This window comes from Drosophila takahashii, chromosome X (genome assembly GCF_030179915.1).
Source record: "Drosophila takahashii strain IR98-3 E-12201 chromosome X, DtakHiC1v2, whole genome shotgun sequence".
Lineage (NCBI taxonomy): Eukaryota > Metazoa > Arthropoda > Insecta > Diptera > Drosophilidae > Drosophila > Drosophila takahashii.
Genome location: NC_091683.1, coordinates 19,979,369 through 19,995,173, shown reverse-complemented (window position 1 = coordinate 19,995,173; position 15,805 = coordinate 19,979,369). Strand labels below are relative to the sequence as shown.

Below are 15,805 nucleotides of genomic sequence, written 5' to 3'. Positions count from 1 at the left end.
TGAGTGACGGGTATTAGATAGTCGGGACACCAACCCGACTATAGCGTATACTATAAAGTTATTGCTAGAATCACTGGTATATCTCAGCCAATTACGATACAATGTTTGAACTGTTTTTCCCCACCCAAAACCCGAGCTTACAACACCGTTTCTTGGGACCAGATAATTTTCTGCTTATCCCCAGTGGGCACCCACTGACCACCCAATTCTTGACCAACAATTCAGATCTGTGTAGCTCCACCTGCTTTATTAGCATTAACCATTAACCAGGCGAAGCCGAGTCGATTGGGCAACCGACTAATGTAGATCAACTATGGCGAAGTTGCGGTGACTGGAGGCGACCTTCCTCCCATTTTCAGCAAATTTCAACCGGCCACGCCCCCTAACTGCGCCCACTTCTGGCCTGGCCATAATGAGCTGATGGATGTTGGCCGTTAGCGGTTGGCAGCATGGAAAATTGCAAATTATTATGACGGGGGAGAAGTTGCAAATGTTGGATTTCCTAGGCCTGCAGAGGGGGGAAATGGAAATCGAAGGCGACAAGTGATTTTCAGCGATTCGGCAGCTGCGGCAAATGAATTTCAATTTAATTAGCCAACCCAGAAAACAGCAGGTGTTTGTGTGTTTTTACTGTGTGAGCCAAAGGAATGCCAATGTAATTGCCACAATTTGTTGCCGGCTGCTGCACGACCAGCAGCAACACACAAAAATTATGATAATTGTCAACGTTTCAATTGAATTCTCAATTGTCAGTCGGGCTTGCTAGGTAAAATGTGATGAAATCACAGATAAATCTACAAAAATGCATCAATATAAATATTTAGGAAAACCAGAGAAGCTATGATAAATTTATTAAACTTTTAAAGTTAAAATTTAAAAACAAAAACATGTTTTTACACAGCAGTTGCCTTATAAAATGTTAAAATTTATTTACATTTATAAAATTATTGCTTATCATAAAAAAAGAAAGAAAGAAGGAAAATATTGACCTACAAATTAAATTTAAAATTTAATTATATAAAATCACAGCTTAGCACAAAAGAAAAAGCATAATAAGAGTAAAATAAAAGATCCTAAGACGCATAAAATATGTCATATTTCTCTAATAATTTTATACAAAGTATAGCCAAATTATGATAAATTCATGCAGATACATTTTCTTCTCTGCGCACCCAAGAGAGGGGGTCCAAAAGGGGAGGTGCGGAGTGGGAGGGGGATAAAACCCTAAGCGGCTTTGGCCATCTCGCGTCTTTTGTTTAATGATAAGCTCCCATCTTTAAGGCGCGCTCTTCTCGGCTTGGCTTGGCTTCGATTTCTGATTTCTGATTTTCGAGGCTTTTGGCGCGCAATATTCTCCTGACTGCCCCGAGTGCCACATAAACAAGGCTTCGGCGCAGCATCGACGAAAGGCCCCGGAGTCGGAGAAACTGGCCCCCAAAACAAAAGCTAATGGGCCATGAACCGAAAAAGGAGAAGTACGAAAAAGTAAAAAGTAAAGAGTAGAAGATAAAGAAGCAACCTCTCAGCCTCCAGGTCTGCAGCATCACGAGCATAGTGTGTATGGGTATATATGTACCTTCATATAGGAACCAGCATCTGCCCCCGCAGCTGCCACGCCCCCCTCCTGCTGCAGCCCACTTTGGCAACCTCAATAACAATATTTTTGTTTTTTCTTGTTATTCGCGTTTCTCTCGCTTTTCTACCTTTTTGGCTGTTGCACGTTGATTTTGGGACAGCAGCAGCAACAGCGACGGCGACTGCGACTGCGACAAAACTCGTTAAGTCTGAAAACGTGTTTTTTCGTTCGCTCTGTACCTTTTTCTCATTTACGTACTTTTCTGTCTTTCTGTTTTTGTCGTTTTTTCTGATTTTTTTCGTTTTCTATGCTGATCTTTACAACCGCCATTTTGTCTTTGGGCTCGTAGCAAGCAGCTCTTGGGAGATTTCTGGTTTTCAAGACAAGCTCCAAGTTCCGAAAGTTCATTTGCCGGGAGAGAGAGAAAATCATTACTGAGAGAAGTTCCAACTGGTCTTGAGAGCAAATTTCCTTTACTCTCGGGGTAATTTTCTCAACTCTACTTTAAGCTTTGCTCACAATTTCGAACTTGTCTTGGGGGAATGTCTATTGAACCAAAAGTATGAGACTTTTTAAGCGAATTAAAATGATAATAAAAAATATACGCTTAAAAAATAAATATTTCTTTGCAACTTGCAAATAATTGCATATCACTCAAAAAAAATATTTTAGAATTTAATTTACATTTATAACCACTATTTCCTGAGGTGAAATTCTGTATACAAATATGTTCTTAAATGTTAAAGAAATTGTTTTGCATTCCATGCTTAATGCTCGCTTTAATTTGTATAATAATATTTAAAGTTAAAAGTTAGCAATGGATTTTATATTTTAATATTTTTGGGTTTTTCGACAAGTGCCCAAAAGTAGGCAATCAATACGTTGACTTCCATCCACGGCTTAAAAATATCCAAAAAGCGTGAGAGCGAGAGAATTTCCGCCTGAGCCGCCGACTTCGAAGCGGGGAAACAGTGGTTGCCCGGAGTTTAATGTTTGGTGTTTTAGTGTTGTTTGCGCTCTCAGCTCCGAAAGACGTTCGCCCAGTCGCCGTCGCAGCTTCAAACAAAAACACTTTTTTTTTTTGGTTTAAAAACAAACAAAACATTTTTTTTCCAAAAACAAGAAACAAAACAATTTCTTTTGTGAAACGAGAAGAAAAGAAACTAATTTTTTTGTGAATTGTGGTTGTGTGGTACTGTTAAGCGTGGCTTAATCAAGGGAAATCAAAAACGAAATACTCTAAGAGGCAAAGCCAAGTTGCTCTTTAAAGAAGAAGCTTATTCTATGTGTGTGTGAGTTTTGTGAGCGTGACATTAAAGCCAAAAGAGCCACAATAACAACAAATTGTAGCTAAGCTGTGGAAAAGCTAAGAAACCTAAAAACAAAAACAACAAAAAACTTAGCTAAGTGAACGCAAACAGGTGCGAAAAGTACAAAAAGTACAAAAACGTACGAGAAGAAAACGAAGAAGTTGCTCAAGAACTCGAACTCAAAAAGGGTTGCGGCAACTTCCCTTGCTGGCTTCTTTTTCTTGTTTTTCCCATTTTGCGGAAGTTGCAGAGGTACCCAAAAACAAAAACAACAAAAAACACACACACAATGTGCTGAAAAGTTCTCGAGGAGGGAAAAAACACAGCCTTCAACATGGATACGGTGGCCATTAAAACAGCACTGCCACATGCCCCATTGGCGGGGCAACAACAATTGCTGCTGCAGCAACAACCACAGCAGGCAACAGCGGCAACACTAGCAACATTAACAACAACAAATGGCCAAACATCAGCTATCAATGCCAAAAACAACATTGGCGCATTCTTTCAGACCTGCAAGGTAAGAAAAAAACAAACAAAAAATCGGTTTAATCAACAAAAGAGGTCATTTGGGGTCAGCCGAAAAAAAAAGAAAGAAAACCAGAACCACGAAACGCAATCGTAAAAAACATTTTCCGTCTATGAAAACTGTCAACTTGGCCATTAAAAACCACCAAAAGAATATATTTTTGTATGTCTCTTTCTCTATCATTCGCTCTTTCCCTTTTCTGGGAAAAGTAAGAGATTAAAACGCGACTGCATTTGACAAAAGCCACAAAAGTGTAACAATTTTCGTTGTAGGCGCACTTTTAATTGTCTCTATAGGTCCGCTTCCCCTCAAATAAAAGAAATATAACTAAATTGTGGTGGGCAACAGGGCATGCAATGGTGAAGCGGGGTTGGAGATATAGAACGAGAGAGAAAGGTTCTCTGAAAGAAAAAGTACATATAACCATGGTATACCCATAGATAGGTCAAAGTCATTAAAAGGGGTATATTCTATAAATCTAAAAATAGTCCGTACGCCAAGGTAGAGAGCTATTCCTATATTATTTTAAGGTATTGAACCCAGGCTTAAAATAGAAACCAAGGATGTTCCCAGAATTAGAGGTTCCAGGGTAAAGCAATAAACAAAAATCTCAAAGAGGAGGATGAAGAAGGGATTGGACTAATCCTAATGATTAAAGCATAGGTCTTTAGTATATATTATATCTTACTATCCAATAGTCATGATAGAGCTAAAAATCGCTAGTAAATCGTATCTTAATTTTATATAAACTATACTATTAAACCTATCACGATCACTGATAACACTGTGCAGCATTTTTAGTGCTTTTTAAATTTACCACGATGGATGATATATTTTTGGATTCGTTACGAATTCCCAAGTTAAACTGCGTTTTCCAAAAAGTTCCCCGACGCAAGGATTCTTAGCAAAAGGACCTCAAAGTTCGAAAAATGCTGAAATTGGCCAACTTTGCGGAGCTCTCAGAGGCAAATGGATGCATGGTTTGATTCGATGTTAAAGTTTTTTAAAAGATACACCGTTTATCTTTTAAACCCCATACTTAAAAAATTTTTAAGATTTTTTTTTAAGGCAGAAACAAATTCTAGAAAACATAGTCAAAAAACATAAAAGTATACAGCTGCGGTCAAGATGGTAGTAGTGTTGCCGCCCTGTGTATTTAAAAGTTTGTTGTTGTAATTGATCTTTTCCTGGTAATATTGTATTGATTATAATTTTACTATTAGACTAATTGGATAAGAAAAAATTACAACATCAAACTTTTAAAAACACAAGGCGGCAACACTACTACTATTTTGACCGCAGCTGTATGTTTTTCAGTTTTTTGACTATGTTTTTTGGAATTTATTTCTGCCTTAAAAAAAATCCTAAAATTATTTTATGTATGGGGTTTGAAAGATAAAGGGTGTATCTTTTAAAAAACTTTAACTTCGAACCAAGCCATGCATCCATTTGCCTCTGAGAGCTCCGCAAAGTTGGTAAATTTCAGCATTTTTTGAACTTTGAGGTCCTTTTGCTAAGAATCCTTGCGTCGGGGAACTCTTTGGAAAACGCAGTTTAACTTGGGAATTCGTAACGAATCCAAAAATATAGCATTCATCGAGGTTAATTTTTGATGCTGCATAGTGTAATTATCGTGCAAATTAAGAAAAGTATGATCTTTGATGTATGATCTTTGATGCGGTACAGAGGATGATTGAAACTGAGGTCTTTCTTTCAATGGAAAGGTTGTTAAGCGGCACAAATGGCATAAAGTGCAAATGTGTCGCATAAGACGATCATGTAACGGTGGACCTTACCCAACCCCACCCAAAAACTTGCGAGCCCGTGAAAGAAAAACAAACACGGCGAAAAGTGAGGCGTTTATAAACCGACCAGTTCCATTTACGCCTCTTACATAACCGAAAAAAGCGAGTAACTATAATAATAACTGTGACTGTAACTAGTACTAGTAAATATATATACACCAAGAAAAAAAGTAATAATTATTTTAAATTGCCATGCCTTTTTTCCTAAAAAAAATTATTTAAAAATAGTATAAAATAATTGATTAAAATCAATAGTTTGACTGAAATATTAGCTATCAACGTACAAACGTTGTAATAGCAAGTGAATATTAAACAAATCTAAAGGTATTCAACTTCTTTTTTGTGTGTGTACCAGGCGAGGGTTGATCGATGGTTTATGCTGTATCCTGGCTCACTCAGCGGGACAGCACTTGAGCCTGCCGCAGAACGGATCAGATCTAAACCCCAGATGAGATCCCTTTGTTTCCTGGTTGCTCAGTCCGCACTATGTGAGCGTGACACAATAATGCTGGGAGATCGGAGGAAGGGATCTGTATCTGTGTATATCCATAGAGCCATGCTACCTGCTCTCCTCCCTTCTACCTGTCACGGTTCCAGCTTGTTGTTTATCCTGGGAAATATCTAAATGCTTGTGCAACTGTTGCCCATTGCCTTACTATTCCGATTCCAATTCCTACTGCTGTTCCGATCCCATATCTCCTATCCCTTTTCCCTTTCCCCCTCCCCTTCCTCGTGTTGTCACAAGTCTCGTTAAACATTTCGCTTTAATTTAATTGAATTTCCTCCGCCGACGTGCTCTTGTTGTTTTTTCTGTTTAACTTAATTATGTCAGTCAGCGCGTTGCAAGCATTAACCCTAACGTGCCGCAATTGTTTTACGCTCGAGTAAGAGACTCACACGGGTGGGGGAATAAAGGGGGAGGTTTTTTATGGGGGGACTTGGATTTCGAGAGTGGGTGGTTGTCTCCTTTTCGAAGCGCGGAAGTGACACAGAGCTTAAAACAAAGCCACTGCAGGCACCTCCACCTCATGAAAATATTTCACATTTATCTACGAAGAAATTCCACATAAATAAAACTAGTATGCTAATCAATTCGAATGAGGCTGCGATTGATCCGAAAGGGGGTGGGGGTGCTATAAAGTGCAGAGAAACAAAAAATGGATATGGTATTTTTAATCAAAAGCTGGATTAGAAGTGTTAAATTTCAGTTGAAATTGTAAAAATAAAGTAATTATTATTCAAAATAAATATTAGGTATTTAATATTTTACAGCCAATGTATTGGAATTTTTTGACATCGCTGACATATATATTTTATTTTTTTGTCTGACAATAATTATTTTATTTTACTATAACCCTCTTTTGTAGCTATAACTATTTAAATTAATTAAGGAGTTTCAAGGAAAGGAGATAATATATAGGTTCCTACAAATAAATTTAAAGTTAAGCCACCAGTCTACTCTGTTGCTAAAACCCTGTCTAGGAAACTATCTGATTAAATTGAATATTTTTTTAGTATAAAATCCACAGTCTTATCAATTTTTATCCGTGTAATATATATAGTGGTTTGGGGGGCCTTAACAACAACAGCAAATATGCGCAGCTGCGGCGATCGAACAAATCTCAATGTTGCTAACCAGCAACAAACATCCGAAGCCGCAGCAACAGGTTGAGCATAAATTATGATCAAAGTTAAAATATTTTTTTTCAATTTATCCGTCTCCTCTTCTTCTTCTTTGGCCGACTTATAGCCAAGTTGTATAGTTGTTGGTATTGCTTTAAAGGGAAATTTGGTTGGGCATTTTTTGGTTGGTTTCGTTTGGTAACTTTCACAAGCACATTTATTCATTCGTTTGCTGGCCAACAAAAAAAAAGAAAAACAAAAACAGTGTCCAAATTGAGTTTGGGGAGGCAGCGGGAAAGGGGGAGTGGCAGTGGCAGTTTTCCCTGGCAGTTTGTCGCCTAAGTCATTGGTTTTTCGTCTTCGGTTTCGCATTTAATGCTGCAAGTTCTTCTCCATCGCCATCTTCATCTACCTCATCTTTCGGCTGATGGCCCACAAAAGCCGCTTATGTAACCAAAAATCAGACTGTCAAGTCATGGCAAAAGACTAAGTGATTCGCCTAAAAATGGCCGAGATGCGGGAGATACGAAAAAGGGGAGAAGAGGATTGGGCAAAAGTTGGTAATACTGAAAATAGGTTGTTAGAAAAAAATAAGAAATACGTTGTATATATTGAAACCGAAGGCACATTTCGGATTTTTATTAAACACAATTTTCTACCTAAATTTTAATTAATATCTGCTTAACCATTAATATTTTCTTTATTCATCGTGGAATATATTATTTCTAATATTGAAACTGTAGTGTAAATTCCAGTTAATTTACCGCCTTGACTAACTATACTAAGACTTGTAGGATTGCTTCAGAAGAACCTGTCACGATTTTCCCCATCTGTCACTTGGTCGTGGATCCATCAGATGGCCATTTATCACCGCCAAAATGACCTGTGGACACCCACAAAGTCGGTTAGTTACATATATACCGCCCTCCTCTTCGTTCCACTTCCGCTGGAGAAGCACGTGGGCCGCACCACCAAACCACCGAGCCACTTAACCACTGGAACCACCCACATACTATAGTAGGCAATATAAACTAAGTTGAATTCGATTTTTGTTTTCCCGCCTAATTGGTTCACTTTACAATGCAGTATGTGGGATGGCAGTGGGCGTGAGTCAGTAGCTTTAGTTTAATCAGTTGATTTAGTGGATTCAGTAGCACGTGCTAAGCGTCATCTTCCGGTTATCAGGGGGATAAAACCAAAAACAGAAACGGAGATAGAGATGGAGAGAAAGAGGGGGCCCCACTAATGACTTCCTATTTTGGTGAACTTGTCAATTGGCCATCGATGGGGGGATTAATTAGCCTGTAAATGCCCAAAAAGACAGGAAATAATTTTATTTTCTCTGCTTTGTGCAGAGTGTTTCCCATTTTATCTACTTTTCACCTCTTCCTTTGTATTTCCTATTTGGTTCTGGGTCTTCCTGTTAGATTTAATTGTCCAACATATTAGTATACTTTGTATTAGATTTATCTTCTAGGATAAATGAACAATAGTTTGTAATATTGTGAAACTATAATCTATTTATTTATTAGTGTTGTTAAACGCAATATAAAGCAACCAAATCAAAGGCTTTTGTTGATGAATCATTGTGCATTATTTGATTTTTTTAGAAGGGTATACATACACACATCTGTGTTCAGTTGAGTGTCTAATACCATTTTTTGTTGTCTACTGACCAAGCATTTCTTTTTGGCTGGCCAAAAAACAGGCTCGTGCTCAGAGATTGGGGATTTGGGGCCTGTGTGTGTTGCAGCTGCTCCGACTGGACATTATGGGTGCCTAATCTTAAGTTTTCTAACTGTTCGCTGACCGGTTTTCTGGTTTCTGTATTTCGAGTTGCTCCAAATCCAAATTGAATCGTACTTTTTTTGGCATTAGAAGGGAAAGGGAGCGGGGCTTTCACTGGCCGATTGTTAATTACAGCCCTTGGGACGGCTTAATTGATAGATCTATGTACGACAGGGGGCCGTGATTCATCCCAGGTGAACTCTGACTTCGGAACGAAAACAACAGCGAGAAACGAAACGAAAATCACCGAAAAGGCCGCCAAAAAACAATCGGAGATCGGAGATTGGAGAGAAACTGCAGACGGGTTTTGGGTTTGGGGTTTTCGGTTTTCGGTCTGCTCCGTTCCGATCCGGCCACCCAGTCTGAGTCTGAAAAGCCTGTCCCAAGACAAACTCAAGACCCGCGTCTGAGAAGTCCAAGATTTGCTGGCTTTTGGCTGGCTTTTGCAGGTTTGTGGCCGAGTACGAAACTGGTTTTTGGCCAGCGTTTTGTGGCGCGACTTTTGGTTTTGGGCAACTCTCTTGAGTGTTTGAGCCTTTGTCTAAAGACACACAAGATCTCGTCGTCCGACGTCGGCAAGATGGCGTCGTCTTAACCGGTTTGGGCCTCTCTTTTGTTATACACACAGAGATTTGATGGAGATAGCCCGCTGAGGCCCCCTGCCCAGTCCCCAGTCCCCAATCTGTGCTCTCTTCGCTGTTGGCCAAGTTAATAACGATTGCCCGTTCTCTTTTGCAGGTCTTGTGGCACTTGGACGCCTTTCGACGATCGTTTCGCGGCCTAAATCAGCACGTATGCGGCGGCCAAGACTGCATCTTCTGCGCTCTAAAGGTGAGTTCGAAATTCGATAGCCAAGTCACGAACCATTCGGAGACCGTAAGACATTGCTGAGAACAGTTTGTTTTTAAGTTAGAAGTAAGATCGTATTTTTTATTTTATTAAATTAGATATAACAAATATTAATATTCAACATATATTAAGCTAGCTCCTTTATAGTTCTGAGAAAGAATATTTTTAATATTATAAAGTACAGACCTCTTCCTCTTAATATACCCTTGAAAGACCCCTGCTAATAATAATAGACAATAAAAACATAGTCATGATTATTTTCACAACCCTTTTGGTAGGGAAACCTAGCTTAAATAACCTATTGATGCATTTTATTTTAAGTATTTAAAAAATCTAAAAATTCAGTAACTGAAGTTGAAAATTCGAACTTGTTGGCTCATAAAACTTGGGCATACTTTTAGGCCTTTGAACAGTAGATGGCGCCACTGAGAGTTACAACCATTTGCTGCTGAAGACACATCACATTCTCAGGGTTTTCGCTTAAATAAAGCAATTAAGCCAGGGTCAGGTCAGTTTTTCCAGTCGCCTGTCTGGCTTTTTCCTGATTTTCCGCAGCCGATTTCCGACTGCTCGGCAGCACCTTAATTGCCAACATGCTGTCTTGTCGCCGTCACCGGGAAAATCATCATTTATTCACACGCAGCCCCTTTCTCGTCTCGTTCAACTGTTCATCTGTTCAGCTGCTCAAGTGCGTTTTGTGTTTTTTCCCCAGGCATTGTGCTCTGTGTTTTCCAATTCTCATTTTCCCAGGGACTGGGGAAATCCAGGGAAAAAACGAGATCCTTAAATCGGCAATCCCAGTCCCGAAACATTGCAACACATTCAATGAGTCTGGTTCTACCTGGCAGGCAGGTTCACACCCCCTCCACCGCCACACAACCTCGCATGTCCAGGGGTGTTTAGATCCTGGCCCCGGATAAGTCCTGGGATCCTGTAGTCCTGGGCCACTGTTCACGCCTCTCAGGACCAGGACCCTCTAGCGTGACGGCCTTTCAACGGCTCGTTTGTCCTGTTCTCACCTCGTTAAACCTCGAATTAAACGCGAGTCGAGCGCAATTATGCAAATGTCCGCTGGAAATCATAGAGGGGGAGTCAATAAACTCTGCTGTTCCTATAAGAATACTAAGATTATTATTTTCTCATAAGTATATATTTATATTTTAATTGATATAATAGTAGGTTATAATGTTTTCTTAAAAACTGCATACTAAGCTATATTCTCACAACTGCAGATCGTATTTCCCTCGAGATAAACGAAAATTCACTTCTATATCGACTCGCTTTTAATAACCAACCCCAAAAGCATAATTATTCGAGAAGCAAAAAGTCACCAAGTCATCAGAAAGAGATCGCGATTAGCCGAAACCGAAACAAAAAAAAAATCATGGGGCCTCGAATGCAAGCGAGAATTTCCATTTTGATAAAGTGGAAAAACGGAGTAGAGAAAACTTCGGGCGCAGGCAGTCACCCTCTCAGGCGGCTGGTGCAATATAGAAACCAGACCAGCAACGGATGATGATCGTCATTATCATTATCTTGGTGATCATTAGGCAGAAGAGCGGAGAAGAGTCGGCAGAGGACCCAAACATAGACCCAAGTAGCATCTTCCATCGTGCTAACCCCTGGGCAAGCGACAAACTCGTGACGTTCGGGAAAAACTCGGGCCGCCAACAAACAAAAGGCAAAACGACTGTACGCGACTGTACTTTTCGGGCCCGGGCCAAGACGCTCTGGCCACGAGCACAGGGTGTTCACTGTGGTTCCTCTCTCTCTTGGTTTTGTTTCGCTCCTCAAACATTGATGACGACGAAGTGGAAAGTGTTGGTGCCTCTGTCTCCGTCTCGGCCTCTTCTTCTGGTTTGTTTTTGTTTGACTGTTTTGTTTTGACTGTTCTACACCTTCATGTAGTTCCCCCGATTCTGCCCCGGTAACCATGGTTGCCACTTGCCCACTTGTTTGCTGCCACATATTAAACGAGCGAAGGGGGCAACCCTTTGTCTCAGCCTTTTTGCATTAATTATACGAGAGAAGAACCCCGACTAAAATTAATTTTTACTCCACCTTTTCCCGCGGGAAGAAGACTATTTAATTATGAAAATCGTCGCTGAAGACATTGGCCTCTTAGGGCTGGGAAACTCCCACGATTGCGATCGCATTTTGACCGTTCCCCACGCTGATTCTTATAAGAGGGTTAAGAACCGAACCGGGGAACTTCTTGATGAAAAATCGTCTCGACAGTTTTCTCGGCTCTGCCATGCTTCAATGCACAATTCCCATTAGGGAAGTCTCTGACTTTTCCTTTTGCATTTCCAGAAATTGAGAAAGGCAGAAAAGCAGTAATCCTCAGTTACACAAATAACCAAAGGACAAAGTCATTATCATTAGAGTGAGGCGACCGAGGAGACAATGTCCTCGGTTAGCGGGAAAACGATCTATCTAAAGATCTATCCAAAGTCCAGGCCGCAGACCCTTGATCGTGTGCCAGTTGCGTGGGTTTCCACTTATCGTGAAACTTTGTTTGCCCTCCAAATATATATATACTCCAGATTCGGAGATTTGGATAATCTGGAAAGCATCTTAAGTAAGTGCAAACAGACAGCCCTTCGGGTTTGTTTTATTCCTCGTTGATGTTTGCCCAGAGCCGCCATAAAAAACGAAACGAAATTACCATGAACAAGATGAGCAATGTTGGAGTTGGGGGTGTATTACTATATGGCTATACAGTCTTTCGGTTGGTTTATGGGTTGATCGCAGGGCACGAGCGTGGCGGAGGGCAGGTGCTAATCGCAGATGCGGAGACAAATCCATTTCCATCATCGGCATATCTCTCAATCAGCGTGATTCACTCTTCGGCCGCGATAAAAAAATCAAAAAACCCATGTACGTTGCCGCTCTTTAGCTTTAATTTTGTTAAGCTTTAATTCGGCTTTTTGTTTTTATTGTGTATTTCTTCAGTTTTTTCGTTCGACGTGTGATATGAAGGTTTTTTATTCGCACACAAAGACGACGACAAAGAAGTGCAGTCAATCGCCAACGGGGAATCCATCAATTATTGTATAGGTTTCTTGTTTTTGGTTAGTTTGCGTTTGACATATTCGAGAAAGAACCCTCCAGCAGCGTGTCCATCCATCAAAATGGTGTTTTTGTTTTGAGCTATTCGATTTCTATTCTGATTCTGCCTCCAGAACTCTTTCCTCCAGAACTATTTCCTCCAGAACTCTTTCCTCCAGAAATCTTTCCTCCAGAACTCTTTCCTCCAGAACTCTTTCCTCCAGAAATCTTTCCTCCAGAACTCTTTCCTCCACAACTCTTCCCATCCGATGTGGCGGACATGGGGCCCACTCGTCGGCCAGATCGGTCTCCCCGTAGAAGTCAACCAGAAAGTCCTCGCCGGCCTCCTGAAGGACATCTACGGCGTCAGTCGTGATACCCAAATCAGGATCGATGTCATCGACAACAGCCCGCACCAAATTCTGGAAGGGCCGCCTGAGGAAGTGGATGCGGCTGGGGACCAGCTTGGGGGTCTTGATATATTTACGGGCTGTTGGCTTGGTACGGACCATTTTTCACTTGATTCGAGCTTCTCCAAATATATGAAGTCTGGATTTTACAATGATTCAAGCTTCTCCAAATATATGAAGTCTGGATTTTACAATGACAGAATTGACAGTTAATTCTACTGTACTAGATTTTCAGGGAGAATGAATTCTATTTATTTAGTTTATTTTATAGTATAAAAATTAAAATTAAAATACAGAAAAAAAAGTGAGTCTTATAGCTCGTAGAATTTTCTGGAGATCTAAATTGAAATATTTCCGTGCACCTGTGGCTTTTATGTGGATTCATCCAATGCAACTCCTTTCGCTGCTGCATCTCAGTTTGGTGTGCAATTGATTTCGGACCCAATCAATCAACTGGCTTTGCACAATCGCAGTCTCTGCATGAGTCACACTTTGACTCCAACTCCAGGCCCCAACTCTCGCTTCTTTTTGAGTCATGGACTTGCTGGCGGGTGGATGGTCCTAAACTTTTGAACCCAGAGAAGAAAGAGGCCTTTTGTTTATGCCCCGTTTTATTTTCGTTTCGATCGCACCGAGCTGCAGCATCTTCACCGCAGCGACACGATAACGTGTCTTACTTTTACCGCTCCACTCACCTACAACCGAGATAAACCTCGGATTTTTCCTTCATTTTGTTTTAATCGTATTATTTGGGCCACACGTTTTATGGATGATCGAATTTATTAGGGTTTTCCATGGAATCGAAGGGGTTTTTTCGGTGCTCGATTTTCGGTTTTGTAGGGTTTGCGCATGCGCACGCGTTCCGTTGGCGTTTCCGCCTTTACAGGCTGACTCATAAATCTCCAATCTCAAGATCTGCAATGGCAGCGAATAGGAACCATGGCCACAGACTCCAAGACGGGTCTTCGGTCCATCGTATTATATGGTTCTGGTCTATTATCTAAGCGGCAAGATGATTGGGACTTTTCCTTATACCGCTGCTTGCATTTGTCACTTGAACTGAGGTAAATCTGTCTGTGCACAGGGTGATTCGGGCGAGCAAATCCGAGTCTTGAGAAGAGAATCTCGAGAGAGAGACGTCGTTTACCTGCTCGCCAAGACATTTACCTGTTTGGCCTACTACAAGACAAACTCCCCCGTTTTCGAGTTCGGATTCGGTTGGGTTTTCGTTTGGGTTCGGGTTTCTCGGGTTTGCTCAGGTGAGTTCGCTGCGCTGTTGATATAACTGAAGTTCTTGTTCCCCTGCCAAGCCAAACCAAAACCAGTTTCTCCCAATCCCGAGAGCCGCTCTCTTGGCCAAACACATCTCTCTCTCTCTTCTGGCCATCCGAAAGCCAAGCGGCCAAACGAGTTTCAGTCGCGAGGCAAATTTCCCAGTCGGCGGACGTGTTTTAATCGGCGGACCCACAAGTCCCATCTAGAATCGAATCTCAGAGGTAGAAACCAGAGTGAAGAATTGCGCGCGCGGCAAAAAATATGAACGCTGATTCCTAACAAGTTCGAAAAAAAAAAAACTATTTTTTTCTGGTGCCTGCAAAAAAGCAGAAATACAAACAAAGTTGTTCCCGAGCTGTGCTAAAATCAAGATAAATCATTGGAATACCTCTTTATACACGAAACAAAAAATGTTTGCGTAAGTTGAAAACTTAAACAAAAGCTCCAGCAGAACTCGGGATTTTTGGCCAGTCTTTTGGGTTTGTTTGGTTTTGGTTATTGGTTATTTGAGAAGTCAAACAAAGGAGTTCGAGATTTGATATTTTAGTCTCAAACGACAGATCGCAGTTCACATGGAATTACCTGTTTTCTTTTTGTTTTTCGGCTATTGATTCTTTTTGAAATTCGACGAGCATGTGGGTCCGGTCCGCATCAAAAATCATAGCGGTCCAAATGGCTTAAGACCGCCAACCGCCAACTTGTTTTTTCCTCGCCTTTTGTGAAGATCTTTTGGTATGTAAATGCCTGGCAGCCCGCAGCCTTCGTGGAAACCTGCTACGAACAGGTACAGTGGGCACTCGCCTAATGCATTTATGCTGCTTATTAGAGATTAATCTGTGCGCCGCACGCAGGCTCTCCTCCTCCTTCCTTATATGCGCCATATATATTTATTTCCCAAGACCTCAAGACCCGTGGGCCCGGGTTTCCCTAGGGAAAGTCCAAGTCCAGGGAATCACGCGATCTTTAAGTGCGATTTCTTACCGCTCACCCGAAAGGGGAGTGTTTTTCAGTTAGAGTTTTCAATTTGCATGGACACTTTGCTCTATACTCCACTCCACTCCCCCAATTGAAATGCAGGCCATCAACCCAAAGTTGGGTTCCCTCCTTCGACCCAAGCCATATGTCACTAGCCCATCATCATCATCATCATCGTCGTCAATATTATTATCATGGCCATCAGAATGCCGCGACTTCTTCTTCGTCTTCGTCTTGGTCTTTTCTGCCCCAGTCGAATATTAAGCGGCAGATTTGTGTATTTATGGTTAATTCTTGGGCCTCTGACGCCTGCCTGGCATATGTAAATATGCGAGCAGAGAAATATAGCTATTAAACAGTCGCCTCACGTGCGGAAATCACTGCTACAGGTTGCTACCCCTACACTCCCCCTTCTTCAGCTTTCTATGCAGAGGAAAACTCTTTAAAAAAGCCTAGACTTTGAATATGACAAGGTTTTAAACTCAATCTCAGGATATGTTTTTCATATTACTTGGGACTCCTATAATTGTTAGTTTCTATAATTTTACAGTTCCTTTTTCTGTAAAGAAACCTGTTTCCCTATTGTTTCCAATCTCAGTCCCAAAAACTCAGTA

General features: G+C 41.0%; 1 protein-coding gene across 5 annotated transcripts in view; it reads left to right on the top strand.

The window, feature by feature from the left end:
- Positions 1 to 15,805, top strand: part of ec (ubiquitin specific peptidase echinus) — a 54,211-nt gene that overhangs the window by 27,915 nt on the left and 10,491 nt on the right. Inside the window, exons 1-2 of one of the 5 annotated variants that reach the window (XM_070218349.1) lie at positions 2,572 to 3,406; positions 9,370 to 9,462. In XM_070218349.1, coding sequence (XP_070074450.1) covers positions 3,221 to 3,406; positions 9,370 to 9,462 — 279 coding nt within the window. In that variant the 5' untranslated portion in view covers positions 2,572 to 3,220. Of the gene's footprint in view, positions 1 to 2,571; positions 3,407 to 9,369; positions 9,463 to 14,370; positions 14,635 to 14,781; positions 15,001 to 15,805 lie in introns of those variants that run through there. The other 4 variants (XM_070218348.1, XM_017138095.3, XM_070218346.1 and 1 more) reach the window with 4 other exon arrangements.